The sequence below is a fragment of the Pogona vitticeps genome, chromosome 3, assembly GCF_051106095.1.
Source record: "Pogona vitticeps strain Pit_001003342236 chromosome 3, PviZW2.1, whole genome shotgun sequence".
In the NCBI taxonomy this organism is placed as follows: domain Eukaryota; kingdom Metazoa; phylum Chordata; class Lepidosauria; order Squamata; family Agamidae; genus Pogona; species Pogona vitticeps.
In genome coordinates, this window is record NC_135785.1 from 194,203,545 (window position 1) to 194,228,789 (window position 25,245).

Consider the following 25,245-nt stretch of genomic DNA (forward strand, 5'->3'; position numbering starts at 1 on the left):
CATTTGGGAGTGAACACTTTCACAAAGTAAATCTAGGTAATTTATTTTTTATGTGCCTTTACAGATAATGTGCCATGAACAATGGTGGCATTTTAGCATCATAGAATGAATTAGAAAAGCTGAAAGCAAGGAGGGTGTTTTAAACTGCCTGGACAGTTTGTGTGCAGGCTACAGGAGTCGGAATTCATTATCATTAAGTTTAATCAATTTCTCTGGTAATGGTCTGACTGTAGTATGCATGAACCCGTTAAAGCTCTCCCAAAAAATCCATCTGCAGCAAGCTAATAATGTAATGAATCAATATCATAGTGCTATAAATGCAAATACTGAGTTGTGAAATATTAATAACAGCATATCCAACTTTTGCTTGCTTAATAATGATATTTTACTTTGAACATTACATAATGGGTCAGAAACTGTATGCACTAGCACTTCAAATTATACACAAAAAGGTGATTATTCTGAATTCTGAAAACCTAGGTCTTGACCATTATTACCCTAATATTAGTAAAATACAGAGAAGATAGCACATGCCAAAAAAGGGCAAGCATCCTCGTAAAGAATGAACTTCTTTTGCTTCAGAAAACGCATGCATAGCTTCCGTATCATTTTATGTGAGACATTTCATAGATTTAGCTGTTAAAGATAGATACTTGGTTTATTGAGACTAGGGGTCCACAGTTGGGCCTTTCAAAAAGGACCTTGCATTTTATGTAATAGTATAATACAATCATCAGAATAATATACAGAAGCTATTTGCCACTGGTTCAGCTCAAACAACTCATTTGTTGAAAGGCAACAAAGTTCAATCATAGTACAGTTTCTATCCTCATATGCTGGATATTCTGTCAATACTAGAGTTTGTTTTGTTGATAAGGAACATAATTACTGAAGCTGAAATACAAAATCATTGCCTAACAATTAGTAGAAGCTCTCAGATCCATAGCTCATATATCCCTCCCCCAGGGCCTAAAAGATATTTAATTGCTTAGCTCAAAATTCTGTTGTTTGAATATCTGACCTACTGGCCTAGATCTACTCAACATAGGACACAGACTTTTTTTAAAAAAGTCAAAGTGTGCTGCTTATATACCACATCACAGAGCTTAAAGCACTCTCTGGCCACTTTACAATTTAATTATGCAGACTACGCATTGCCTTATCCCCACCCACCAGCAAGCTGGGTACTCAATTTACCAACCTCAGAAGGATGGAAAGTTGAGTGAACCTCGAGCCGGCTACCTGGGACAGAACCCCGGGTCACGAACAGGATTTTGGTTGCAGTTCAAACACTGCACCACAAGGTTCTGTAAGACCATTGGTCATTTAGCTCATCCACAGCAACACCTCTTTTTAATTTTTAAAAGCTATTTTTATCCCATCTTTCTCTTTTAAAAGAACCCAGGGTGGCTGAAGATACAGAGTGTGTTCTACAGATCCAAAGGTCTGCTCATTTGAGTAGGCAGAAAGAGTTGCAGAATGCATCCTAGCAGCTACCCATCTACCGTAAGGCTCTAAACTCTATGAATGATCACAAAATGGAATAATACACACTATTGCTAGTATTGTCAGAGCACAGAAGCATTGCATTAAAGGAACAATAATTCCTATTACACATTTCCAATGTTATATTTACAAATTAATGTCCAAAATTGTGTTGCCTAGTTCTGCCAGCAGAAATGATTAAATTTGCAGCAGGATATGGTCACTGCTCAATCAAACCCTGCTTGGATTCTTCATTCTGCACCAGCTGAGTGGCTTGGCACACAACCAGGAATCCAAGTGAGAATTAGTTAATTAGTTGCAGTTTGCCACTGTGAGTTACATAATTTCCCTTCTGCTAGCATAACTATGTAACAGGATTTTGGCCAGTATGGTAACTGGTAATATCATTATTGCTTTCATGAAACAAATGGTAACTCATAACCTCTGAGCATGGTTCGAAAACAATCAATTGAGGAAATTTCAGAGCATTTTCCTTTTCTGAAATGTTATTAAGAATTAATTAAAATGCATATTAAGAACACATTGCTGATCTGTTACTCACAGTAATGAGCTACAATGAATATACTGTGGGGGTGTTAAAAAAGAAAGAAATGTGGGATCCAGTATGTGAAAACTTATGCCATAATGCATCTTTTAGTGTTCAAAGGGCCACAAGACTCCACGTCTGTTTTGCTGAAACAAATTAATGTGATTACCCCTCTGTGAACATGGGCACTGGGTCATCATGTTCAACACAGAAAAATTAAAAGCATAACATCATATCACATAGGGAGTTGAAAAATATGATTTGGCGATACACATATACAGGATTACTTCTGGCAGCAGTAACATACTTCCCATAACTTCTAGTTCTAGCTTCCAATATCACTTCCCACACTATTCTTAATTAACTTCCCCAGTACTGCAGACCACCCCTTCACAGATTGCTGCCTTGTTGTGGCGAAGGGGCTTGAGTAATTCAGAGAAGCTATGGGCTATGCTTCATAGCCCATAGGCTTCAGCAGTATGTGGACCGAGAACACCCAGAAGTACAAGCTGGATTCCGAAGAGGCAGAGGAACTAGAGACCAAATTGCTAACTTGCGCTGGACTATGGAGAAAGCCAGAGAGTTCCAGAGAAATATCTACTTCTGCTTCATTGACTATGCAAAAGCCTTTGACTGTGTGGACCACAGCAAACTATGGCAAGTTCTTAAAGAAATGGGAGTGCCTGACCACCTTATCTGTCTCCTGAGAAACCTATATGTGGGACAGGAAGCAACAGTTAGAACTGGTCATGGAAGAACTGATTGGTTCAAAATTGGGAAAGGAGTACGACAAGGCTGTATATTGTCCCCCTGCTTATTTAAATTATATGCGGAATACATCATGTGGAAGGTTGGACAGGATGAAACCCAAGCCGGAATTAAGATTGCCGGAAGAAATATCAACAACCTCTGATATGCAGATGATACCACTCTAATGGAAGAAAGTGAGGAGGAATTAAAGAACCTTGTAATGAGAGTGAAAGAGGAGAGTGCAAAAAACGGTCTGAAACTCAACATCAAAAAAAATAAGATCATGGCCACTGGTCCCATCACCTCCTGGGAAATAGAAGGGGAAGACATGGAGGCAATGACAGATTTTTTTTTCCTGGACTCCATGATTACTGCAGATGGAGACAGCAGCCACAAAATTAAAAGACGCCTGCTTCTTGGGAGGAAAGCAATGACAAATCTTGACAGCATCTTAAAAAGCAGAGACATCACCTAACCAAGAAAAGTCTGAATAGTCAAAGCTATGGTTTTTCCTGTTGTGATGTATGGAAGTGAGAACTGGACCATAAAGAAAGCAGACCGCCGAAGAATTGATGCCTTTGAATTGTGGTGCTGGAGGAGGCTCTTGAGAATCCCCTGGACTGCAAGGAGAACAAACCTATCAGTTCTAAAGGAAATCAACCCTGAGTGCTCACTGGAAGGACAGATCCTGAAGCTGAGGCTCCAGTACATTGGCCATCTCATGAGAAGAAAAGAGTCCTTGGAAAAAACCTTGATGTTAGGAAGGTGTGACGGCAAGAGGAGAAGGGGACGACCGAGGATGAGATGGCTGGACAGTGTCTGCAAAGCAACCAACATGAACCTGACACAACTCCAGGAGGCAGTGGAAGATAGGAGGGCCTGGCGTGCTCTGGTCCATGGAGTCACAAAGAGTCGGACACAACTAAACGACTAAACACACACATGGGCTATGCTATGCAAGGACACCGAAGACGGACAGGTCATAGTGGAGAGTTCTGACTAAATGCAATCCACCTGGAGCAGGAATTGGCAAACCACTCTAGTATCTTTGCCAAGAAAACCCCATGAACAGAAACAAAAGGCTGAAAGACATAACGCTGGAAGATGAGCCCTTCAGGTTGGAAGGTGTCCAACATGCTACTGAGGAAGAGTGGAGGACAAGTACAAGTAGCTCCGGAGCTAATGAAGTTGTTGGGCCAAAGCCGAAAGGACGCTCAGCTGTAGACATGCCTGGAAGTAAAAAGAAAGTACGATACTGCAAAGAAAAATACTGCATAGGAACCTGGAATGTAAGATCTATGAACCTTGGGAAGCTGGAGGTGGTCAAACAGGAGATGGCAAGAATAAACATTGACATCCTGGGTGTCAGTGAACTAATATGGACGGGAATAGGCGAATTCAATTCAGACAATTATCATATCTACTATTGTGGGTAAGAATCCCGTAGAAGAAATGGAGTAGCCCTCATAGTCAACAAAAGACTGTGAAAAGTTGTATTGGGATACAATCTCAAAAATGATAGAATGATGTCAATACGAATCCAAGGCAGACCTTTCAACATCACAGTAATCCAAGTTTATGCACCAACCACCAATGCTGAGGAGACTGAAACTGAACAATTTTATGAAGATTTACAACACCTTCTAGAACTAACACCAAAGAAAGATGTTCTTCTCATTATAGGGGATTGGAATGCTAAAGTAGGGAGTCAAGAGATAAAAGGAACAACAGGTAAGTTTGACCTTGGAGTTTAAAACAAAGCAAGGCAAAAGCTAATAGAGTTTTGTCAAGAGAACAAGAGTTTTGTCATCACAAACACTCTTTTCCAACAACACAAGAGGCGACTCTATACATGGAAATCACCAGATGGGCAATACCGAAATCAGATTGATTATATTCTCTGTAGCCAAAGATGAAGAATCTCTATACAGTGAGCAAAAACAAGACCTGGATCTGATTGTGGCTCTGATCATCAGCTTCTTATAGCAAAATTCAAGCTTAAACTGAAGAGAGTAGGAAAAACCATTGCGCTAGTCAAGTATAATCTAAATCAAATCCCTTATGAATACACAGTGGAAGTGAAGAACAGATTTAAGGAACTCAATTTGGTGGACAGAGTGCCGGAAGAACTATGGATGGAGGCTCATAACATTGTACAGGAGGCAGCAATAAAAACCATCCCAAAGAAAAGGAAATGCAAGAAAGCAAAGTGGCTGTCCAACGAGGCCTTAGAAATAGCAGAGAGGAGAAGGAAAACAAAATGCAAGGGAGATGGTGAAAATTACAGAAAATGGAACACAGACTTCCAAAGAAAAGCAAGGAGAGACAAGAGGACTGTTTTTCAGATTGTTGAGCTTGTTTTATATAACAGAGTTATTCTGATCTTTTAAGTTGTTTGAATCCCATTGCTATTGCAACAAGAGATCCAAAATGGGGCTCAAGCCAGCTTCTGAATGACAAACAGATAGGATCTTCATGACAAACTCTATTCATCTCTCAGTATTATTTTTTTCTGTATTCAAGAATCCTAGTGTGCACCTTTAAAGTGGTCATCTTTATAAAACAACCCCCAATATTTGTTTTCACTATTATTGGTCTCTAAAAGAAACATCTCTGTTCATAACAGATAATTTCTATTATGACTTCAACAAAATCAACAGCTTGCCCTACCCTTAAGTGGCAGGAATTTCTTGTTTCCAAGAGGAAATCCTCCCCTTTCTAGCATCATAAGTAGCCATCCTTCTCTATACATTATTGCCAAGATGCAATCTTGGTGCTTCAGATTTTTACTGAATTGTTTATATATCCTTGCTTCCTTCCAACTTCTATGCTGTTCTTGGCTTCTTCCTCAATTACTCAAAATAATGGTATACTGCATGTTTCCTGAACATCAGATTGCGAAATTTTATCTAGACTGCTATTTATTGCTCCCAAAGCTTCAGAATTCTTTCTGAAACGTGTTATACTCTCTGCCCAACCACATTATATGGTGCCTTTAATAAACTTGCTAAAACAGACATTTTCAGAGAAATATATTCCTAAAGTGCAGTCTCTATGAAGAAGATAAAATAAAATTGTACTTCTGTAGAACTTACACAGTCTTTGGGGTCTATTTCCAATGAAAAATGGGCTGGATTGTTGTTTGAAGGTTTGAGTTCCAGAATTTCATACGTGGGATTAACCAAACGGATATTCTGGCGGACCCATCTATTAAAAAGCACACAAACACAAACTGTCTCTTACTAAATGACTACACAGTATTGGATTGATTCAGGCCCTCATATTTTTCCAAGATGTGTCTAGCCTGTCTGGAAAAAGTATATAGAGTCATGCATTTACTGTGATGATCTTATTCCATTATTTTTACCATTATTAGCATTGGTTTCTACACAACTTTAATAAACATTTCTTATACAGTGGTGCCTCGCTTAACGAGCGTACAGTTTAACGACGAATCCGCATAGCGATCTTCGCATAGCGATGTTTTTATAACAGCTGATCGGCGGTTCCAAAATGGCCACTGTGCCCAAAATGGCCACCGCAAGTGTTTTCGCGCCCTGCCCTCGCTTACCGAGGGTGCGAAAATGGTGGCGCTATGGAGGAAATTCGCTGAACAGTGAGTTTGGGCCCCATAGGAATGCATTAAACTAAGTTTAATGCATTCTTATGGGGTTTTTCTATCTGTTTAGTGATGTTTTTGCATAGCGACGATTAATCCGGAACGGATTAACGTCGCTATGCGGGGCACCACTGTACCTGATATCTGAAATCACTGAACACATCCTCATGGTCCTCTGAGACCTTAAACAGAAAGCTTAAGTATTCTACCAATTAATTACCTTTCCCCAAAAAGGTAAAAAAAGGTAAAGGTTCTCCTTGACAATTTTTTTGTTGAGTCGTATTCGACTCCAGGGGGCGGTGCTCATCCCTGTTTCCAAGCCATAGAGCCAGCATTTTGTCTGAAGACAATCCTCCGTGGTCACATGGCCAGTGCGACTTAGGCACGGAACGCTGTTACCTTCCCACCAAGGTGGTCCCGATTTATCTACTCACATTTGCATGCTTCCGAACCACTAGGTTGGTGGGAGCTGGGACAAGTGATGGGCGCTCACTCCGTCACGTGGATTCGATCTTACGACTGCTGGTCTTCTGACCCTGCAGCACAGGCTTCTGCGGTTTAGCTCACAGCGCCACCATGTCCCAGACCCCTTTCCCCAAACCAAAGCTATATCAATGTTTAAACACAAGTAAAAGTCACTGAATAGGAGTCACTTAACAATTTAAGAGTACTGAAAAATGAAAAGAACTGTGGTATTCGAGGCCTTTGTTTTATTATTTCTAAACCAGCCTGTAATGTTTATAATAAATCTATATTTTTTTTTCAAGTTTGAGCATGATATAAACAATTATAGCAACAGTTGGGCGAAGATGATTAGGCATCCTTCAGTCTCGAGAGACTACGGTAACGTGCTCTGAATAGAGGACAGGGAACAGCATCTAGTGTGGCTGAGAAGGCCAATTTCAGAATGACAACCCCTTCCGCACTGAAGACAAATACAATCTGTTCCCTGTCCAGCTCTCTGGTTTTGCTGATTTTGGGACTGCATCCTTGCCTTGGCATGCTGAACAAGTGTGTCTTCAAATTGGGAGATGCCGTGCAGCACCACCTGTCTCCAGGCTGAATGCTCAGATGTCAAAGTTTCCCATCTGTTGAGGTCCATTCCTGAGGCCTTCAGATCCCGCTTGCAGATATCCTTGTATCACAGCTGTGGTCTCCCTCTGGGGTGATTTCCTTGCACTAATTCTCCATACTGGAGATCTTTTGGAATCCGACCATCAGCCATTCTCATGACATGCCCGAGCCAATGTAGACATCACTGTTTCAGTAATGTATACATGCTAAAAATTCCAGCTCATTGTAGGACTACTCTGTTTGGAACTTTGTCCTGCCAGGTGATACCAAAAATGCGTCGGAGACAACGCATATGGAACGTGCTCAGCTTCCTCTCCTGCCATGCACAAAGGCTCCAAGGACTCACTGCAGTACAGGAGTGTGCTCAGGACACAGGCTCTATAGACCTGGATCTTGATATATGCCATCAGCTTCTTATTAAGCCATACTCTCTTTGTGAGTCTAGAGAACATGGTAGCTACTTTGCCCATGCGTTTATCCAGCTCGACATCTATGGAGAGAGTGTCCAAGATCATTGAGCCAAAGTACACAAGGTCATAAACAGCCTCCAATTCTTGTGTGGAGATGGTAATAGATGGAGGTGAGTCCATGCCCTGGCCCATGACTTATGTTTTCTTCAGGCTAATTGTTAATCCAAAGTCTTGGCAGGCCTTACTAAAGCGATTCATGAGTTGTTGGAGGTATTCAGCAGAGCGGGCAACAACAGCTGCGTCATCGGAAAAGAGGAAGTCCTGCATGCATTTCAGATGGATTTTGGTCTTCGCTTTCAATCTAGAGAAATTAAAGAGCTTTCCATCTGACCTAGTCTGGAGATAGACACTTTCTGTTGCAGTTCCAAAAGCGTGCTTCAGCATGACAGCAAAAAAGATCCCAAAAAGGCTCAGTGCGAGGAGAGAGCCCTGTTTCACTCCGCTTCAGATGTCAAAGGGATCTGATGTTGAGCCATCAAAAACTACAATGGCCTTCATTTCCTCATGAGAGGACCTGTTGATGTTAAGGAGCCGAGGTGGACATCCAATCTTGGGGAGTATTTTTAAAAGACCATCCCTGCTAACCAAATCAAAGGCCTTTGTAAGATCTATGATGGCCACAAAGATCTATGAGTCGCTGTCGTTGTTCCCTGCATTTCTCCTGCAACTGTCTGAGGGAAAATACCATGTCAGTGGTGGATCTATTAGCTCGAAATTCACAGTGTGATTCTGGATAGACTCTGTCTGCAAGCACCTGGAGTCTCTTCAGCACAACACAGATAAGCACCTTCCCTACAACACTTAGAAGAGAGATGCCATGGTAGTTATTGCAGTCACCCATGTCTCCTTTGTTCTTATACAATGTGATGATGTTTGCATCCTTCATGTCCTGTATATATACTGTGTATATTGCAAATACCCTGTCTCATTTTCAGGATGCAAGATTTTGCAAGTTGGCTCCTTGTGAGTGAGTGAGAATGACACTGAAACTGTTTTCAACTGAGCTGTGGAAACTTGTGGACAAACCAGAATTAAGAGAGTTTACAGGAATCCTTTAGAGAGCACTTGTACCAAATTGCCTCAAGCCAGCGGGTAACATAGCTCACTCATCTGGGATCAGTGAAGCTCTGGATGCAGCTGAGTTAGGCCTATCCAGTCAGTGCATTATGGCAACTGAGAAGTAGCAATCTGAGATGTATAAATCATATATTTGTTTGGGAATGTTCACTCACAAGTAGACTCTTTGATTTCTCTCTGATTGCAGGTTCAAGGAGTTCAGTCTGGATATGTGGCCACTGCATTGTTCACTGCACAAGTGTTTACTCCACAGCTACAGGATATAGACCCATCTGGGTCTGCAGAACAAGTTTTGGATCTCTGGCTGGTTTGGAATGGAAAGAGCTGGCATGCACAGTTGTGCTTGCTGAAGAAGAAGAAGGTGAAGGGCCATCAACCAGACATGGTGGTACAACAACTGGGAAAGAACAATATAGTGGTAGGAAAGAGCTTTGATGTCTACTGAAAGGCCAAGGTGGATTTGGAGAACTAAAAGCTCAGTTTCCCAGTATTGTTGCGGTTTCATCTGACTGGCTTGAGAGGAACCAATGATGATGGGCCCAGATCCAAAGAAGGTGAACACTGCAAGAAGGAAGATAACCAGTAGAGATGGGGACGAATATAAAAATGGATCGGCTTTTTTTTGATAAAAATAGCCGATTCGTCAAGTATTCATCCCTTCGTATTCGTGGGCTCCACAGACCCTCACGGATACGAAGGGATGAATATTTACCCGTTTTTATTCCTCCTTTATATTAAAAAATCTGCCTACTGGCTGCCAATCAACTGCCACCCAACCCCCACAGCCACCCATCCCCACTGTCTATCCCCACCTCTTCCTCTCCTTACCTTAGCACCCCCACCAACACCCCCTTACCTTAATCACAGCTGTATTTAAGCACAGGACCCATTCCAAATCTGATTTCAAAAAGACAGAAAGATTGCCCCTCCCTGCAACTTTAATGTGCCTGCAGTTCTAATTACGGTCTATCTGTAACATGTCAGTCCAGCCAAAGAAATACATATATTTATATACACCTACAGTCCATAAAAGCTGTAAAACATTTTACAGCTCAATAAAACTAGATAAAAATTAATGATAACCAAACCATAAATGATGAGGCCTGTTTTTCTTTTCAGTACAAGTAAAGACATACTTATAAGTAGCTAACTCCCTCAATAGCATTTGATTTACAGCCACAAAATTTGATTTAGAGCCACAAAATTGCAGTTCTTCTTGCTGCTCTTGTAACTTTGAGCATTCAGACAAGATGACTGTTCTGTGCCTTCTCTGAAAAATAGGCTCTCCCTCCCTGTTTAACTCCCACTTTTTATCCACATGTGTTAACTAGCCTTTCCATTTTTATAGTCTTTGTACTTACGATTAAAGCATGATGATAAATCTTTACACTTCAATAAATATTAGAATATTTTTATATTACTGAAAAACAGGAGCCTAAAACCTCTCAGAGACATATTTCGTAATCAGCCTATTCAGCACTCAACAATCCATATTTTTTAAATGCTATTACAGTTTTTGAGAATATGTGGACAAATGATATAGCCTTTTAAAAAATTATCCAAATAAAAGGTCATCCAGTATCACACACTGGATTTATTCTAACTCCATTTTTAATTTCATAATGATTTCAATTAAAACAAATATTGTTGTAAATCATGTACTGTTCATAACAGGGTGCACTAGAAGAAGATGCAGGATGGAACAGGATATGGAAAAAAATCATTGTGAGACAGCATGGTGTTGAACCTGACTGCATTTTCACATGTTTTGCCATCTTCTGAAAAACAATATAGCTGCATTATCCCCTCAGGAGAAGAAGGAAGTAACTAGCTTACTTCAATCTCCTTATCCCCATTAGTTCATCCAAGAACAGTCCAGGGTTAATGGAAGGAAAATGTATTGACCACATGATTTTAGCTGCTGTTATGACTGCAGCATTCATAAGATGTTATAAGTTGTAACACTGGGAAATCTTCACCATGAGAAGAGCAGAATTCTTTCAGAGCATTTTGAAACACCAATGATTCTCTCTTATGAAGGGATAATGGAAAATACTTGAGACCCATTCTCTCAATCTATATCACCTCACTTATTTTCTTGTATCTAGTGCACTCCACAGACAGTTATGGAGCAGCCTTCATCCTTTTAAGTGGAATGTTCAAGGAGATATCAAATATTTTTCTTTCTCAATTGGAGAGACTGTGCAGCAGCAATTGATGAACCAGAATTGCCAACGTATCTTTCTATTTCTAATACTGTTTTTTTTTAAATGTATTCATTAAGTGATCAGTTTCCATGACCTCAAGTGCTGCTTTAAACTGAACCATGCTTTGACCAAGAATGGACAGCTAAGCAATACTTAAGGCGAAACCATTCTGCTCCTCAGGCTGTCAACCAAGCCAAGCAAATGATCTCTTTGGCTGCTGCTACCCATTGTCCTGGCAATCGTCTTTGAAGCCTTCTGTTCTAAAACTCTCTGCTATCCAGAATGAATTAAAAACAGCATGGCAAAAGATAATGGACTGTATTACTATTATATTTGATACAAATTAGTATAATATAAAATTATAGCTAAAATCCATTTAAGCTGATATATTTGAATGAGGGCAAAGAACAAGTCCTATACTCACTTTCCAAGTTCGCACTCTACTTCAGGCATTGTTGTTGGCCGAAGTTTCTGTGCGTTCAGTTTCAGGGCATACCAAAACTCTTCAGCTTTCTCTGACAGGAATATAACGCTGAAATGAGAGGTTTAAAGAAGCTACAACTCACTTTGCTATACTTATTACAATAATAAAGGAGACAAAGCAAGTGAGAAGATAAAAGAGGTCAACAAAATGAATTTTTCTATTATGTTCCCAGTAACTCCTGCACATCTTATTATCCTGCCAAAGATACATTTTCAAAAATTGTGTGCATTCATAATATTTGTACAAGAAATAATTCACAGCTTTAAAAACTGTACATTTAATAAATTACTTCTGACTTAGGCACAAGAAGAATGCCTGATATCTTACATGTTCTGTATTAAATATAGACCATCTACCAACGACATTTCAATTCCTATTGGAGTTTCAAATATTAGATCACGTTCTGTGAAATTATATTTATTCATTTGATTAATGAACATGGGCTTTGTAAAGCAGTTTTTAAATGCTACCAGTGAGCATGTTGTGCAAAATCTTCCTTTTCACTCTTCCTCTGAACAGCTAAACAATATAACATGGGTCTGGGGGGGGGTGTTGGTCTTTTCATGAGAGGCTTCTGTTTTTGTGATCATATTTTGACATTTCTTCATTTTTTAAAAATACACTGTATGGCTCAAAAAATGGAAGTAGCCCAGCCTCTCTTAACCTCAGAGGCCATGCTTATGCATGTCCTCTTAATTTCAGAACCATGACACATTGCACATGGAAGGTTGCTTGCTGTTCATAAGAAACATGCCTAAAGCCCCAATGCATATGAACAACCAGTTTTCCTATTTTTTTAACATGCTGGCCACTGTCATTTTCCCCTAATGTGAAAGCATACATCCGAATAAATTTCTTTGGGGTGCATAAGACTTTTTGTTCTTGGTTATTTTGAAGAAAACACACCGAATTTTTACATTAATCCTTTCACTCACCTCATTTTTAACATTAAAATGTATTTTTTTTCCTCAAAATAAAAACTTTTTAAATACTTATGTTTGTTGTTAGGAAATGTTTTTGAGGCCTGCTATTTTAAATATATGTGAGAGTTATCCAATAGACTAAGAATGTCATCCTTATCAAGCTGGGTTTTTTTTCTTATTATTATTATTCTTTGCCTCTTTCCATAAGATAAATAGAGCAAGCATGCACAGCATAAGAATGTAGTGTTGGTTATTCATCCCTACTTCCCCAGAGATCAAGGAAGTAAGACTGATTATTGTTTTCATGCTGAAGTTATTATCTTGCTTGTTTCTGAGTAAGGGGTGTGTATCAATTTCACTGATGAAGGAAAGTTTATTGAGTCTGCTATTAAATATTTTTGGCTATGCTTAGTTAAGACATTTTTACGTGCCAGAGACCAACAGCATGTTGAATTAACCCACTCTGAGTCTTGAGAAGGACCAGACTTAAAAGAAATGGAAGAAGGAAATCACTTGTAATGATCTTCTTCACTATTGTTTTTAAAATAATAAATTGTTTTTATCAATATTATTATTTGCCATAATGTGGATTTGAACTTGCTGTGACCTTTCTCAGAGTTTTCTAGGTAACAAGTACTCAGAAGTGGTTTACTATCCTGTTCTTTTCGTAACACTCTTTAACTCTGCAGCTATATTAAGGATACACAGGCTGGCTCTTCTTCTGAGAGGCACATTGAATTTCTGACCCTTGGCTTCCCAGCCAAGTGCTCCAACCAACTGGGTCATCCAGTCAGCTCAGGTTTTAGAATGCTTAGGAGAAAATACAGTTTGGTTACTGTTGGAAAGAATCAAGCAATAAGTTATGTGTGTTTTGTTAAGGGTACTTCCAACCCATACTTTGAGCACCAGTGTAGACACTTCTTCATTCAGGGGTATTAATAACAATGTTATATCAAGTGTTATAATATTCTAGGGACCTTTTTCTCTTGCTTTCTACACCAACCATGTCTTTGTTTCTGATTACAATTGAGAACCCATATTGTTATCAGAAATGTCCCTAGGATATTTGTGTTGGTTGGAGCACTTGGCTACCAAGTCAGGGGTCAGGATTATGTATTTCTTGTTTTATATATTTTTCTAAAATCATTTTGGCCTATATCCAACCTTCATGAAGGAAAACTATATCCTAGTGGATTTCATGTGGCTTTTCCAGATGCAAAAGGCACACTGCATTTCTCCTTGTGGTCCCCCTAAGTATGTCATCCACTGTGCCCCTAAGTATGCCACTGATTGTACAAATGCTTGTAGAAATGGTGCCACAACTGGTTGTGCAGTCAGTTGACTGGACAACTAATTCTGCAATGAGCTGCACAGCTGGCAGTGCAACCACCTGTACAACTGGAAACTGCTGGATCCTATCAATTCACACAGTCCAGAAGAGCACACATGTTTGAGCAGCAGTACCTTTCCCTGGAGCAGGGTAGGTCAGCACACCCCTTGCCATGACATTCTTCCTTGGAAACAGCGGTACCGCCTTCCAATGCATCCTTCATCTGCGCAGGCCCAGGGCAACTGGCAGTTTCAGAAATGTGTGCTTTTCTAGCAGGAAGAAGGAAAGCAACCTCCCTACAGCTGCTCCTTCCCTAGTCAAGGAAGGAACTAGGTTGGCTTCCTCGTTGTCATGGTGTATTAGGTAATTAACCAACAAAGAGTCTGGCAGAGTTCAGGGTTCCACCTGGTTTAGCTAAGCCATGAAAAGACATTGTAACATCAAAACTAAAAGACTGGCAGTCTTATCGCTTCCAGTTATTATACTGAATACTTACTCATGTTTTGTAATTGGACATCATTAATTTCACCATTATCTGTATTTGTGAAGTTGCAGCTCATTTTAATTCGTATAAAAATGAAATGAAAGTTGTGGATCACATCATTAATAGTAAATAACAAATGCAAAATAAATTAGATATCAGTTTGAATTGCCTAGCTGAAGCAGTAGTGTTAACACTGAACATTGTTACATAACAGCACTGATGTTACCTGTCTGTCATGGGTTTGGAGGGAAAGTTCCATCCTATGGGGAGTGGAAGGCGGGACATCAGGAGGAGGGGCTGTACTGTATAAATATGTGATGCCTGTGTGGTGAAGAGGAGATGCTGAGACAGACTGTGAGACACTGGGTTGGGACGAAGCAGCAGCTGGGGAAGAAGAAGCTGTTGTGGGAGTCTGTGTGTCTGACAGGGTACTACTGTGTGTCAGAGTACCAACCTGAAAGGTTCAGGGGTCTGTTGGTTAGCCAGAACTGATGGGTTCAGGGTCTGTGCTTTAAGTTAAAGGTTCTAGGTGAACCAAACTGTATGCTGGTGTGTGTGAAAATAAGCCACGTTACTTTATTTTATTCACCTGATTGCTTATTTTTCCCTGTGTGTATTTAAAATAAACTTTATTCTTTTTGTTGTTTAAAAATCCATCCCTGGTCTGTGTGACTTATTATAGGGAATGGTTGGTGGCAGCTTAGTAACTGTGTGATAGATCCCAGTAGGTCTGGGTTTGTCACATTGATTGGTGTCCAGCGTGTGGGATACGACTGGTCCAGTTGTCCAGTGGTCCAGCAAAGCCTTGGCAGGTGTGCCCAGAGCAAGGGGGGTCCAGTCAGGGACAGTCTGAGGCGCGTAGGTAATCTTCTAGGTGTACCTCACGGGGAGGTGCACTAGTAGAAGAACGTGCCAACTGGGGAGACTTAGATTAAGGTGCTCTGAGGCAGCCTGATTTTGGCGGGAAAACGCTGAGGCAAAACTGCGTAGCAACAGCGAGCTAGCTTGCCAGCTGAGAGGCCCAGCAGAGGGGGGTAGGCTCTGACTCGATACTGTTGCAAGTAGTGCTGAAGAACAGCAGCAATCTCTAGGGAGAGCTGGTTCTGAGGCAAAAAGGAAAAAAGTGGTCGTTTTATTTTGAGGCTTGACTTTTTAAAGCAGCCTGTTCTGAGGGGGGATTATGCCCTTGACTCGAAGCAAGATAGCAGACATGAGTGAAGTGAAAGACCCCCAGATTGACCAAGGTTCTGAGGATGAATTTGGCTCAGTGCAAGGTGACAGCACAGGAGAGCAAGACCCAGAACTCAGAAAAATACTCATAGCCCAACAGCATGAACTGAGGGTGAGGGAAATGGAGGAAAGGGAAAGAGAGAAACAGCGGCAATTTGAATTAGAGAAAGAGAGAATGGCGTTTGAATTAAAGAGATTGGAACTGATGAACCAGAACAATAATAATAATAGGGATTCTGAGGGGGGCCAACTGTCTAAGGCTGACCTGAAGAAATTCCCTGTGTACCACAAGGGAGATTGTCCCGAGGTGTTCTTTTCCTTAGTGGAAAGAGCGTTTGTGGACTTCTCAGTGAGGGAAACTGAGAAGATGACCATCATGCGGTCTTTAATCAGTGGTAGCCTGGCTGAGGTTTATGCCGAGATGCCTGAGGAACGGATGAAAGATTTCGCAGAGTTTAAAAAACTGGTGTTTGCAAGACATGGGATAAATGCAGAGCAGCTGAGACAAAGGTTCAGGTCCCTCACCAAGAAGCCAGAACAGACTTTTACCCAAGTGGGGGCCCAATTGGTGAGGCTGCTTGAGAAATGGCTGTCGCAGGAGGGAACAGAGACCTATGAACAGCTTAAAGACTTGATAGCCCTGGAACAGTTCTATTCAGTCCTGCATGGGGAATTGAAATTCCAGGTGAGGGAAAGGAAACCGAAATCTGTGGCAGCAGCCGCAGAGATCGCGGATTTTATCTCCCAAATAAGAAAGCCCTTGGGTGAGGGGAAATCTGTAGGTAAACCCAAAGAAACCTACAGCAAGTACTCTCAGGGACCAGGGAAAAGCCAGCAAGGGGGAGGGGCCCATGGTGAAGGGAAGCCCTCAGGCATGAAACCAAGCCCTCAGAATTTGGAGGGAAAACCCAAACAAGAGGAGAGAGAATCAAAATACACCAGAAAATGCTATTTCTGTCAGGGAAAGGGTCATCTGATCTCAGAGTGTGAGAAATTGAAGCAGCTAAAAGGAATGGTGCCTCAGAATTCTAGTGGGACCAAGCCAAAAGCTGTGTTCTGTGTCCAGAAAGAGCAAAGCTCATTGTCACTGAGGGAGCCTGTTGCCATGACTACTCAGTCTGGAACAGCTACCTCTGCTGATCAGGCTGAGGAAAATGGTCCTCTTATAGAGGTAAAGCGCTGCTTGCTGGTGAAAACAGATTCTCAGTTGTTTGAGACAGCCGGGGTGGACGTAGGAATACTTGACCGTCAGTATAGGGGGCTGCGGGACACTTGTTCCCAGGTAACCCTGTGCCATCCCGATATCATTCCCCGGGAGTTTATAATCCCAAATGAGAGCATAAAGGTAGCAGGTATTGAGGGGCAGGTAATCTCTCTGCCAGTAGCAGAGGTACCTGTCAACTTTCGAGGCTGGAGGGGCGTTTGGCGGCTAGCGATTTTATCTACTCTGCCAGCAGCCGTGCTCGTGGGAAATGACCTGGCTGAACATGTGAAACGGGTGCTAGTGATTACACGCTCACAAGCCACCACAGGGACAATTCAGGGGGGTAATGATGAGCCAGAGACGGAGGCAGAGGGGAGTTCAGAAGCTGTGGTGGAAACCTTAACCACAGACAGCAGATTTGGACAGGGGCAAAAGGCAGACGCCACTCTCCAAAAGTGTTTTGAACAGGTGACTGACGCCCAGCTAACACCTGAAACCCCAGTGAGATTTCTGGAGGAAAAGGGGATTTTATATAGAGAAACCCTGAGGAATATCTCAACAGGGGGAGATGGGATCAGAAGTCAGCTGGTGGTACCTGAAAAGTATCGCCCCATGATCTTACAAAGGGGTCACTCTGACATGTTTGCTGCACACTTAGGGGTGAAAGGGCCCCTTGATTTGATCAAACAAAATTGGGAGCAGATCACCCAGGATGACCCACAAGACGTTGTGACATACATAGACACCTTGATGAATGACCTAAGGAGAAATCTAGAGCTGGTAGCAGAAAACCTGCAAGCTCAGAAGGTCAGACAGAAAACATGGTATGACCACAAAGCTAGAGAGAGGCACTTTGACCCAGGGGAGGAAGTGCTTTGGCTTAGGCCCTGCAGAGAGGATAAACTGCAGCTCAAATGGGCAGGACCATATAGGGTCATTTCCAAGATGTCAGACCTGAACTACCTTATAGAGCAGGAGGAGAACCAAGCAAGGAGGGTGGTTCATGTGAATGCCCTAAAACCCTACTACAGAGGGGAACAGAGGGTTCTATTTGCGATAAAAGCAGCTGAGAGCGGGGAAGCTGAGTTACCCTTCTGGGAGGGTAGAGGGGAAGTAAAATACAACCCAGAGGAGGTAAAGATCAGTCCTGCACTCACCCAAGACCAGCAGCAAGAACTAAAAATGCTGCTTAGCAAATATCAACAGGTGTTTTCCAACAAGCCGGGGATAGTGAAGGGAGTGATGCATCGGATCCACACAGGGGATGCACCCCCGCAGGCAGTATCCCCATACCGAGTAACGGGACCCTATAGGGACAAGGTGCGGAAGGAGCTGGACGAGATGCTTAGGGAGAACATAATCGTCCCCTCTTCTAGTCCTTGGTCCTCTCCGATAGTCCTTGTGGACAAGCCTGATGGGAGCATTAGGTTTTGTGTCGATTACAGGAAATTAAACCGTGTAACCACTCCTGATGCCTACCCAATGCCCAGGCTAGACAACCTGATTGAAACCATAGGGGGTTGTCGGTTCATCTCATCATTGGACCTGGTAAAGGGATATTGGCAATTAAGAATTGATCCCAGGGATCAAGAAAAAACTGCCTTTTGCAGCCCTTTTGGTCTCTATGAGTTTCGAGTCCTGAGCTTTGGTCTCAGAAATGCACCAGCCACATTCCAAAGGCTGATGGACCAGACCTTGGCAGGGCTCAGTGACTTTACAGTGGCCTACATTGACGACATAGGGATCTTCAGTAATACCTGGGAAGATCACCTAATACACCTGGAGTTAGTGCTGCAGAGGTTGAGTGCAGCAGGGCTAACAGTAAAGGCCAGCAAGTGTCAGCTGGGTAGCCCAGAAATAAAATACTTGGGTCACATGGTAGGGGGAGGAATGATAAAACCCCTGGAGGCCAAAATAGAAGCTGTTCGAGATTGGCCTAGACCCACCACCAAGAGAAAAGTCAAATCATTTCTTGGGTTGGTGGGCTACTACAGAAAGTTCATCCCGAGGTTTAGCGAGATTGCGGCTCCGCTGACCGATCTGACGAGGAAGAAGACTGATGACCGCATCCCGTGGACCAGCGACTGTGAGGCGGCGTTCCAGAGGTTGAAGGAGGCGTTAATCAACTATCCAGTCCTGCGTGCTCCAGACTTCAACCGGGAGTTCATCATCTACACCGATGCGTCTAACAGCGGGGTAGGAGCAGTTCTGTGCCAGGAGGATGAGAATGGTGGCCAGCATCCAGTGTCCTACCTGAGTAGGAAACTTCAAAAAGGTGAGAGACATTTGGCAACCGTGGAGAAGGAGTGTTTGGCCATAGTCTACGCGATCCAGAAGGCCAAGCCTTACATCTGGGGAAGACATTTTGTTCTGTGTACTGACCATTCACCATTGCAATGGTTAAAGACAATGAAAACCCACAATAGCAAACTTATGAGGTGGGCTTTGAACTTACAGGACTATGACTTTGAAGTGAAGGTGGTCAGAGGGTCAGTGAACTGTGTTGCTGACGCCTTATCAAGAAGACCTGAAGATTGAAGACGGCGAAAGAACATGGACTATATGTATATAATGAAGACAAAAAGTTAAAATGTACCTGGTTTTAAATTGGTTTGTATTAATAAAGGTAAAATTGATGTACTGTATATGGTAAAATGTTTAAATGCATATTTGCTATGGTTAACTTTGGATGTAAGTATTATTTGGTATGTATTACTGTTGTTGTGTATTTTATACAGGTTGTTTTTTGGTGAAAAGCACTTTTAGCTTTCCCCCTACAAAACAACTTATAAAGAGGGGAGGTGTTACATAACAGCACTGATGTTACCTGTCTGTCATGGGTTTGGAGGGAAAGTTCCATCCTATGGGGAGTGGAAGGCGGGACATCAGGAGGAGGGGCTGTACTGTATAAATATGTGATGCCTGTGTGGTGAAGAGGAGATGCTGAGACAGACTGTGAGACACTGGGTTGGGACGAAGCAGCAGCTGGGGAAGAAGAAGCTGTTGTGGGAGTCTGTGTGTCTGACAGGGTACTACTGTGTGTCAGAGTACCAACCTGAAAGGTTCAGGGGTCTGTTGGTTAGCCAGAACTGATGGGTTCAGGGTCTGTGCTTTAAGTTAAAGGTTCTAGGTGAACCAAACTGTATGCTGGTGTGTGTGAAAATAAGCCACGTTACTTTATTTTATTCACCTGATTGCTTATTTTTCCCTGTGTGTATTTAAAATAAACTTTATTCTTTTTGTTGTTTAAAAATCCATCCCTGGTCTGTGTGACTTATTATAGGGAATGGTTGGTGGCAGCTTAGTAACTGTGTGATAGATCCCAGTAGGTCTGGGTTTGTCACAAACATACAGCATGAAAAAGAAAAATCATTGACTGCTGAAAGTGACTAAAACCTTTCATTCATAAGTCAGTTGCACTGTTGGTAGTATCAGGTTTATGAAAATTATGTTTCATAATAAGAAGGGCAATACAACCATTAAAAAAATAATTATTACTAAATTACAAGAAATTTGTCAGCTCTTTCAGGACTATATACGCTAGCATATACACACAGTGTATCTCACCTTCCATCTGAGTTGCCAGTAACAGCTGGAGAGTACTTTACTTCATAGTGAAATGTTTCTTTTGGCTGAAGAACAAGTTTGCTTTCACCGGTAAGTACAGCAGCATCTTTCAGCACCACATCTAATGGCAAAATGTCATTTGTGGGATTAGTTATAGGAATTCCAATAACAGTGGTCTCCTAGAAAAAGAAGAAAGACAGAAACTATGTTTTCCCTTTACCAAAGATGAGAACAAAATCATGTTTATTTCAATTGCTTTCTGGCATGCACTTCGTAAATCATTTAATAATAATGAAGCTGTCCCGTTAACTACTAGGTTTTTACTCAAGGTGCTGCTTCTTACGTACAAAGCCCTGAATGGTTAGGGATCAGGATACTTGAAACATAAACTCCTCCCATATGTACCCACCCGTAATATGCCATCTTCCTTAGAGGGCCAGGGGGGGAGTAGCCATTGTTTATAAATCCAGCTTGGAGGTTACTAGGCACTCCTCAGTGGTAAAGCCGGGTCTAGAAGCACTCCACATGTCGATTGGGGCAAGGAATGGTATTGGGATTTTGCTGGGTTACCGCGCTCCCCGCGACCCAGCCACTTCCCTTCCAGAGCTGGCCTACTTTGTCTCTGCGGCATTGTTGGGATCCCCGAGGCTTTTGGTCTTGGGTGATTTCAACGTGCATGCGGGGGCAGAGGCTACTGGGCCAGCTCTTGAGTTCCTGGAAATCATGGCTTCCTTCAACATGTCCCAACATGTCAACGGTCCCACCCACATGGGTGGCCACACATTGGACCTGACTTTTTCCACCAGTTGGAGTGAGTGTGGTCTGATGGTGACTGACCTCATGTCGGTCCCCTTGTCATGGTCAGATCACCACCTGAGCTGGGTATCGGTGGCTTGGCTCTGGCCTGGTTCCATTCCTTCTTGGAGGACCACCCCCAGAGAGTGCAGCTTGGGGAGAGTATTTCGGCCCCGTGGAGTCTCAAATGTGGTGTTCCACAGGGGTCGACTATTTCCCCAATGTTGTTTAACATCTATATGAGGCTGCTGGGCGGGGTCATCAGGGGGTGTGGAGCATCGTGTCATCAATATGCTGATGACACCCAACTCTACATCGCCTTTTCACCAACTGCAGGTCATACCATCCTGTCCCTCCAGCGCTGCCTGGGGGCCGTACTGCGATGGATGTAGGAGAACAGGCTGAGGCTGAACCCAAACAAGACGGAAGTTCTGAGAGTGGGTGGCCCTGTGGATGGTGGCTTGGGAAACTCCCCCATGTTTGGGGGGATGGCCCTGGCCACGAAGAGTGGGGTCCGCAGCCTGGGGGTACACCTGGACCCGACACTCACCATAGAAACGCAGGTGGCGTCAGTAGTCCGCACCGCCTTTTTCCACCTTTGGTGGATTGCTTGGCTGCGACCTTACCTAGACATGGGGGCGCTAACTACCTTAGTATATGCGCTTGTAATCTCTAGATTACACTACTGTAACGTGCTCTACATGGGGCTCCCTTTGAAGCTGATGCAGAAACTTCAGGTGGTGCAGAATGCGGCGGCCAGACTCCTTATTGGAGTGAGAAAATACCAACATATCTCTCCTACTCTGGCCATGCTGCACTGGCTGCCCATCCGTTTCCGCATTGACTTTAAAGTGTTAATGCTTACATATAAGGCCCTAAACGGTTTAGGACCCCGATACCTGGCGGAACGCCTGCTCCCACCTAGATCTACTTGGATCACCGGCACGAGCCAGGAGGTGAGGCTGAGGAGCCTAACCCCGAGGGAGGCCCGGAAGGAAAGGACACGAAACCAGGCCTTCTCGGCGGTGGCTCCTCGCCTCTGGAATAACCTTCCTCCGGTGATTCATGCGACCCCTACACTGGGCACTTTTAAGAGTCAACTAAATACATGGTTGTATGTTCAGGCCTTCCCTCCTGTCAATATTTAATTCTTTCTTTATTTTTTCTTTCATTTATTATTTGTTTTATGTGTTATGGACTGTTTGTAAAATCCTTATGTTTTATTGTATACACCTTATTGGAAGCCGCCCAATAAATATAAATAAATAAATAAATAAATAAATAAATAAATAAATAAATAAATAAATAAATAAAGAAAGAAAGAAAGAAAGAAAGAAAGAAAGAAAGAAAGAAAGAAAGAAAGAAAGAACGATGTTCCACAGCACCTATGTTGGTGGAGACATCAAGGGGAAAGGGGGAAATGAGAGGAACAACAAGAGAGAAAGTTCTCCGGGTTTCTACATTTACCAACACAGAAAGGCCATATATGTTAGAAAATGCATAATCCCTGAATACAGGTCCTTTTTAAAATAGCACCCCATATATATAGAACTTCTTCCCTCATTAGGGCAAATTGGTGTAATCTTTCTTCACCTATAATAAAACTTTGTTTCTGTAGAAAGAACATTTTATTTAGGTTTGCCTTCTCAAGAATTTAATAGTTTTATTCTAGATGATTTAAAGACTGACTGGTCTATTCTTAATCTCATTCTTTGGAATAGGCTTCTTTTAAAGTTACATATCATCTTGGAAGTCCTTTTCAATAAATAGACAAGTCATATATGTTTTATGTAATGAATACACAAATTTCTCAGTAATGATGATTTGCCTGAGCCACCATATGAACATTATGGCTGAAAAAAATTGAAACTTGGTTGCCCACATTTATGTTCACTATTCATATAATTATATCATATATAATGTAATATTAATATTCATGTTTAAATTATCACACCATTGCTTTACACATACAACAGGCACTTAGAAAATAAGAAGTGCATGTGTTTTCAAGAAAGTGTTTCATACATCAATGATCAGGCAGCCAAGATTTAATAATCAATGTGCTTTAAGGATTTATATTCTACTGTCTGCATAAATCTCAAGACTTCTAATAACATAATAATAAAAACTGTAAATATTATTGTGCATGTTGATGTGCTACCAGATAATGACTAAAATCTTGTTTTCAAAGGTAAATTGCCATTAGTTAAGAAACTTCCATAGACATTATCTGTTGCACACCAAGGCACATAACTCAGCATGTAATAAGGTCTATAGAAATTTCTTAATTTATGGCAATACACCACTAAAAATACTCCTTTTGCGTAAAGGAGCATTTTAGCCAATGTGATAAACAGCCATTACTGGTAGATAATTCCACAACCAGGAGGTAAATCAGGGTTTTACCTCACACAGTGGAATAAACTACTCTTCAATTTCTGTTCTCAATCCTTTCATCAACTTGCATTAACTTGCAAGTCAACTTGCAACTTCCTCCACAACTCATTACACTCTATTAATATCTGCTTTTGACACATAAGCTTCAAAGGAAAGATACAACCATTTTGATGAGATGCTGCTATCAACGAATAAAACACTAAGAGAGTTGGGGTTGGTTTATAGCAAACATTTTACTGAAGTATGGTACAAAGAAAAGGATATGTGATGTAAATAAATTGGGATAATGAGAAAGTTTATGCACAAAATATATTGAATCACAAAGGAGATATATATCTTTGTCTACTACTCTTCACAAGGCCCCCTTCATTTACATCTCCCCCCCCAAAAAAAACAGTTTGAACTAAATATGTATGGAAATGTTTAATGTTTTACAGATGGTAGAGTTATATCCATTTAAATCATTCAGTGGCCTTGCATCAATAAGATACATTAAGTTTGCCATAAAGCACTTTAAAACTGAGATTAATCATCTAACTGCTGTAAACAAAATTTAAAGTCTCATTACTATCTTGGCACTATGAGTTTCCTAACAAAGCCTCATAGAGGTAACCTAGGCTGAACTGAGAAACAATTCATTTTTCAAAAAGAAATCCTCTTTTATTAACAAGCGCCTTGGCAACAGTCAAAATATCTAATATACTGTAAAATGTAGCACTATACATTTGCTGGAATTGTCCTCTTTTTTCATGCATAAGTACTTTCAGCAATATTAGCACTCAGCAATAAGATCCTGACCCTTGTTGTGGAATCAGAAAGCAACACAACTCATAACAATAAGAGTTTAGAAACGTCAGTTTCTTCTGACTCCATGATGGAAGACAAAATATTCTAGCCAAGGGAAGCAAATTATGAAGACTTGGGAGATACAGGACCCCATCAGTATGAAAAATTCTACAAGTCTTGTTAAAAATCCTTTGCGTCTCTCAAAATTCCCAAGCAACACCTCTCAAATCACCTTGAAATATTGTTTCAGACAAAGTCTGATGCCAAGTTTTGTCCATTACTTAAAAATCTGTGCCAATCCCTGGACTCCCAACACAATATCCTACACCAGTGCTTCCAGGTTCAAACAACATTGCAGCATCTTTCAGACCAAAATAATTTAGAATGTTTCTAGGATGACTTGTGAGCCTCGTGGCACAGTGGTTAAACCGCTGTACTGCAGCTAAAACTGTGCTCACAACCTGGGGTTCAAATCCCAGGTAGCCGGCTCAAGGTTGACTCAGCCTTCTATCCTTCCGAGGTCGGTAAAATGAGTACCCAGCTTGCTGGGGGGGGGGGCAATGTGTAGCCTGCATAATTAACTTGTAAACCGCCCAGAGAGTGCTTGAAGTGCTATGGGGCGGTATATAAGCAGCACGCTTTGCTTTTTGCTTTTGGTAGCACTTACAAATCTCATTCTTTTGAAATTTATGACTAAAAGTGCCACACTGTAACCAGACTTCTGGAGTCCAAATGATGTATTAGTCAGCTGGGCAATTCTTCCTTTAACAAAGATTGATTGTTGGTGTGAAATGATTTTCATTGAGACCACCATTG

The 25,245-nt window shown here is 41.7% G+C and overlaps 1 protein-coding gene across 1 annotated transcript in view; it reads right to left on the reverse strand.

Annotated features, from left to right (window-relative positions):
- Nucleotides 1-25,245, reverse strand: part of CFAP47 (cilia and flagella associated protein 47) — a 326,940-nt gene that overhangs the window by 116,122 nt on the left and 185,573 nt on the right. Inside the window, exons 52-54 of the mRNA XM_072994251.2 lie at nucleotides 20,452-20,630; nucleotides 11,654-11,761; nucleotides 5,878-5,989 (exon numbers count right to left, since the gene is read on the reverse strand). Of these exons, the coding sequence (XP_072850352.2) occupies nucleotides 5,878-5,989; nucleotides 11,654-11,761; nucleotides 20,452-20,630 (399 nt within the window). The remainder of the gene's footprint in view (nucleotides 1-5,877; nucleotides 5,990-11,653; nucleotides 11,762-20,451; nucleotides 20,631-25,245) is intronic.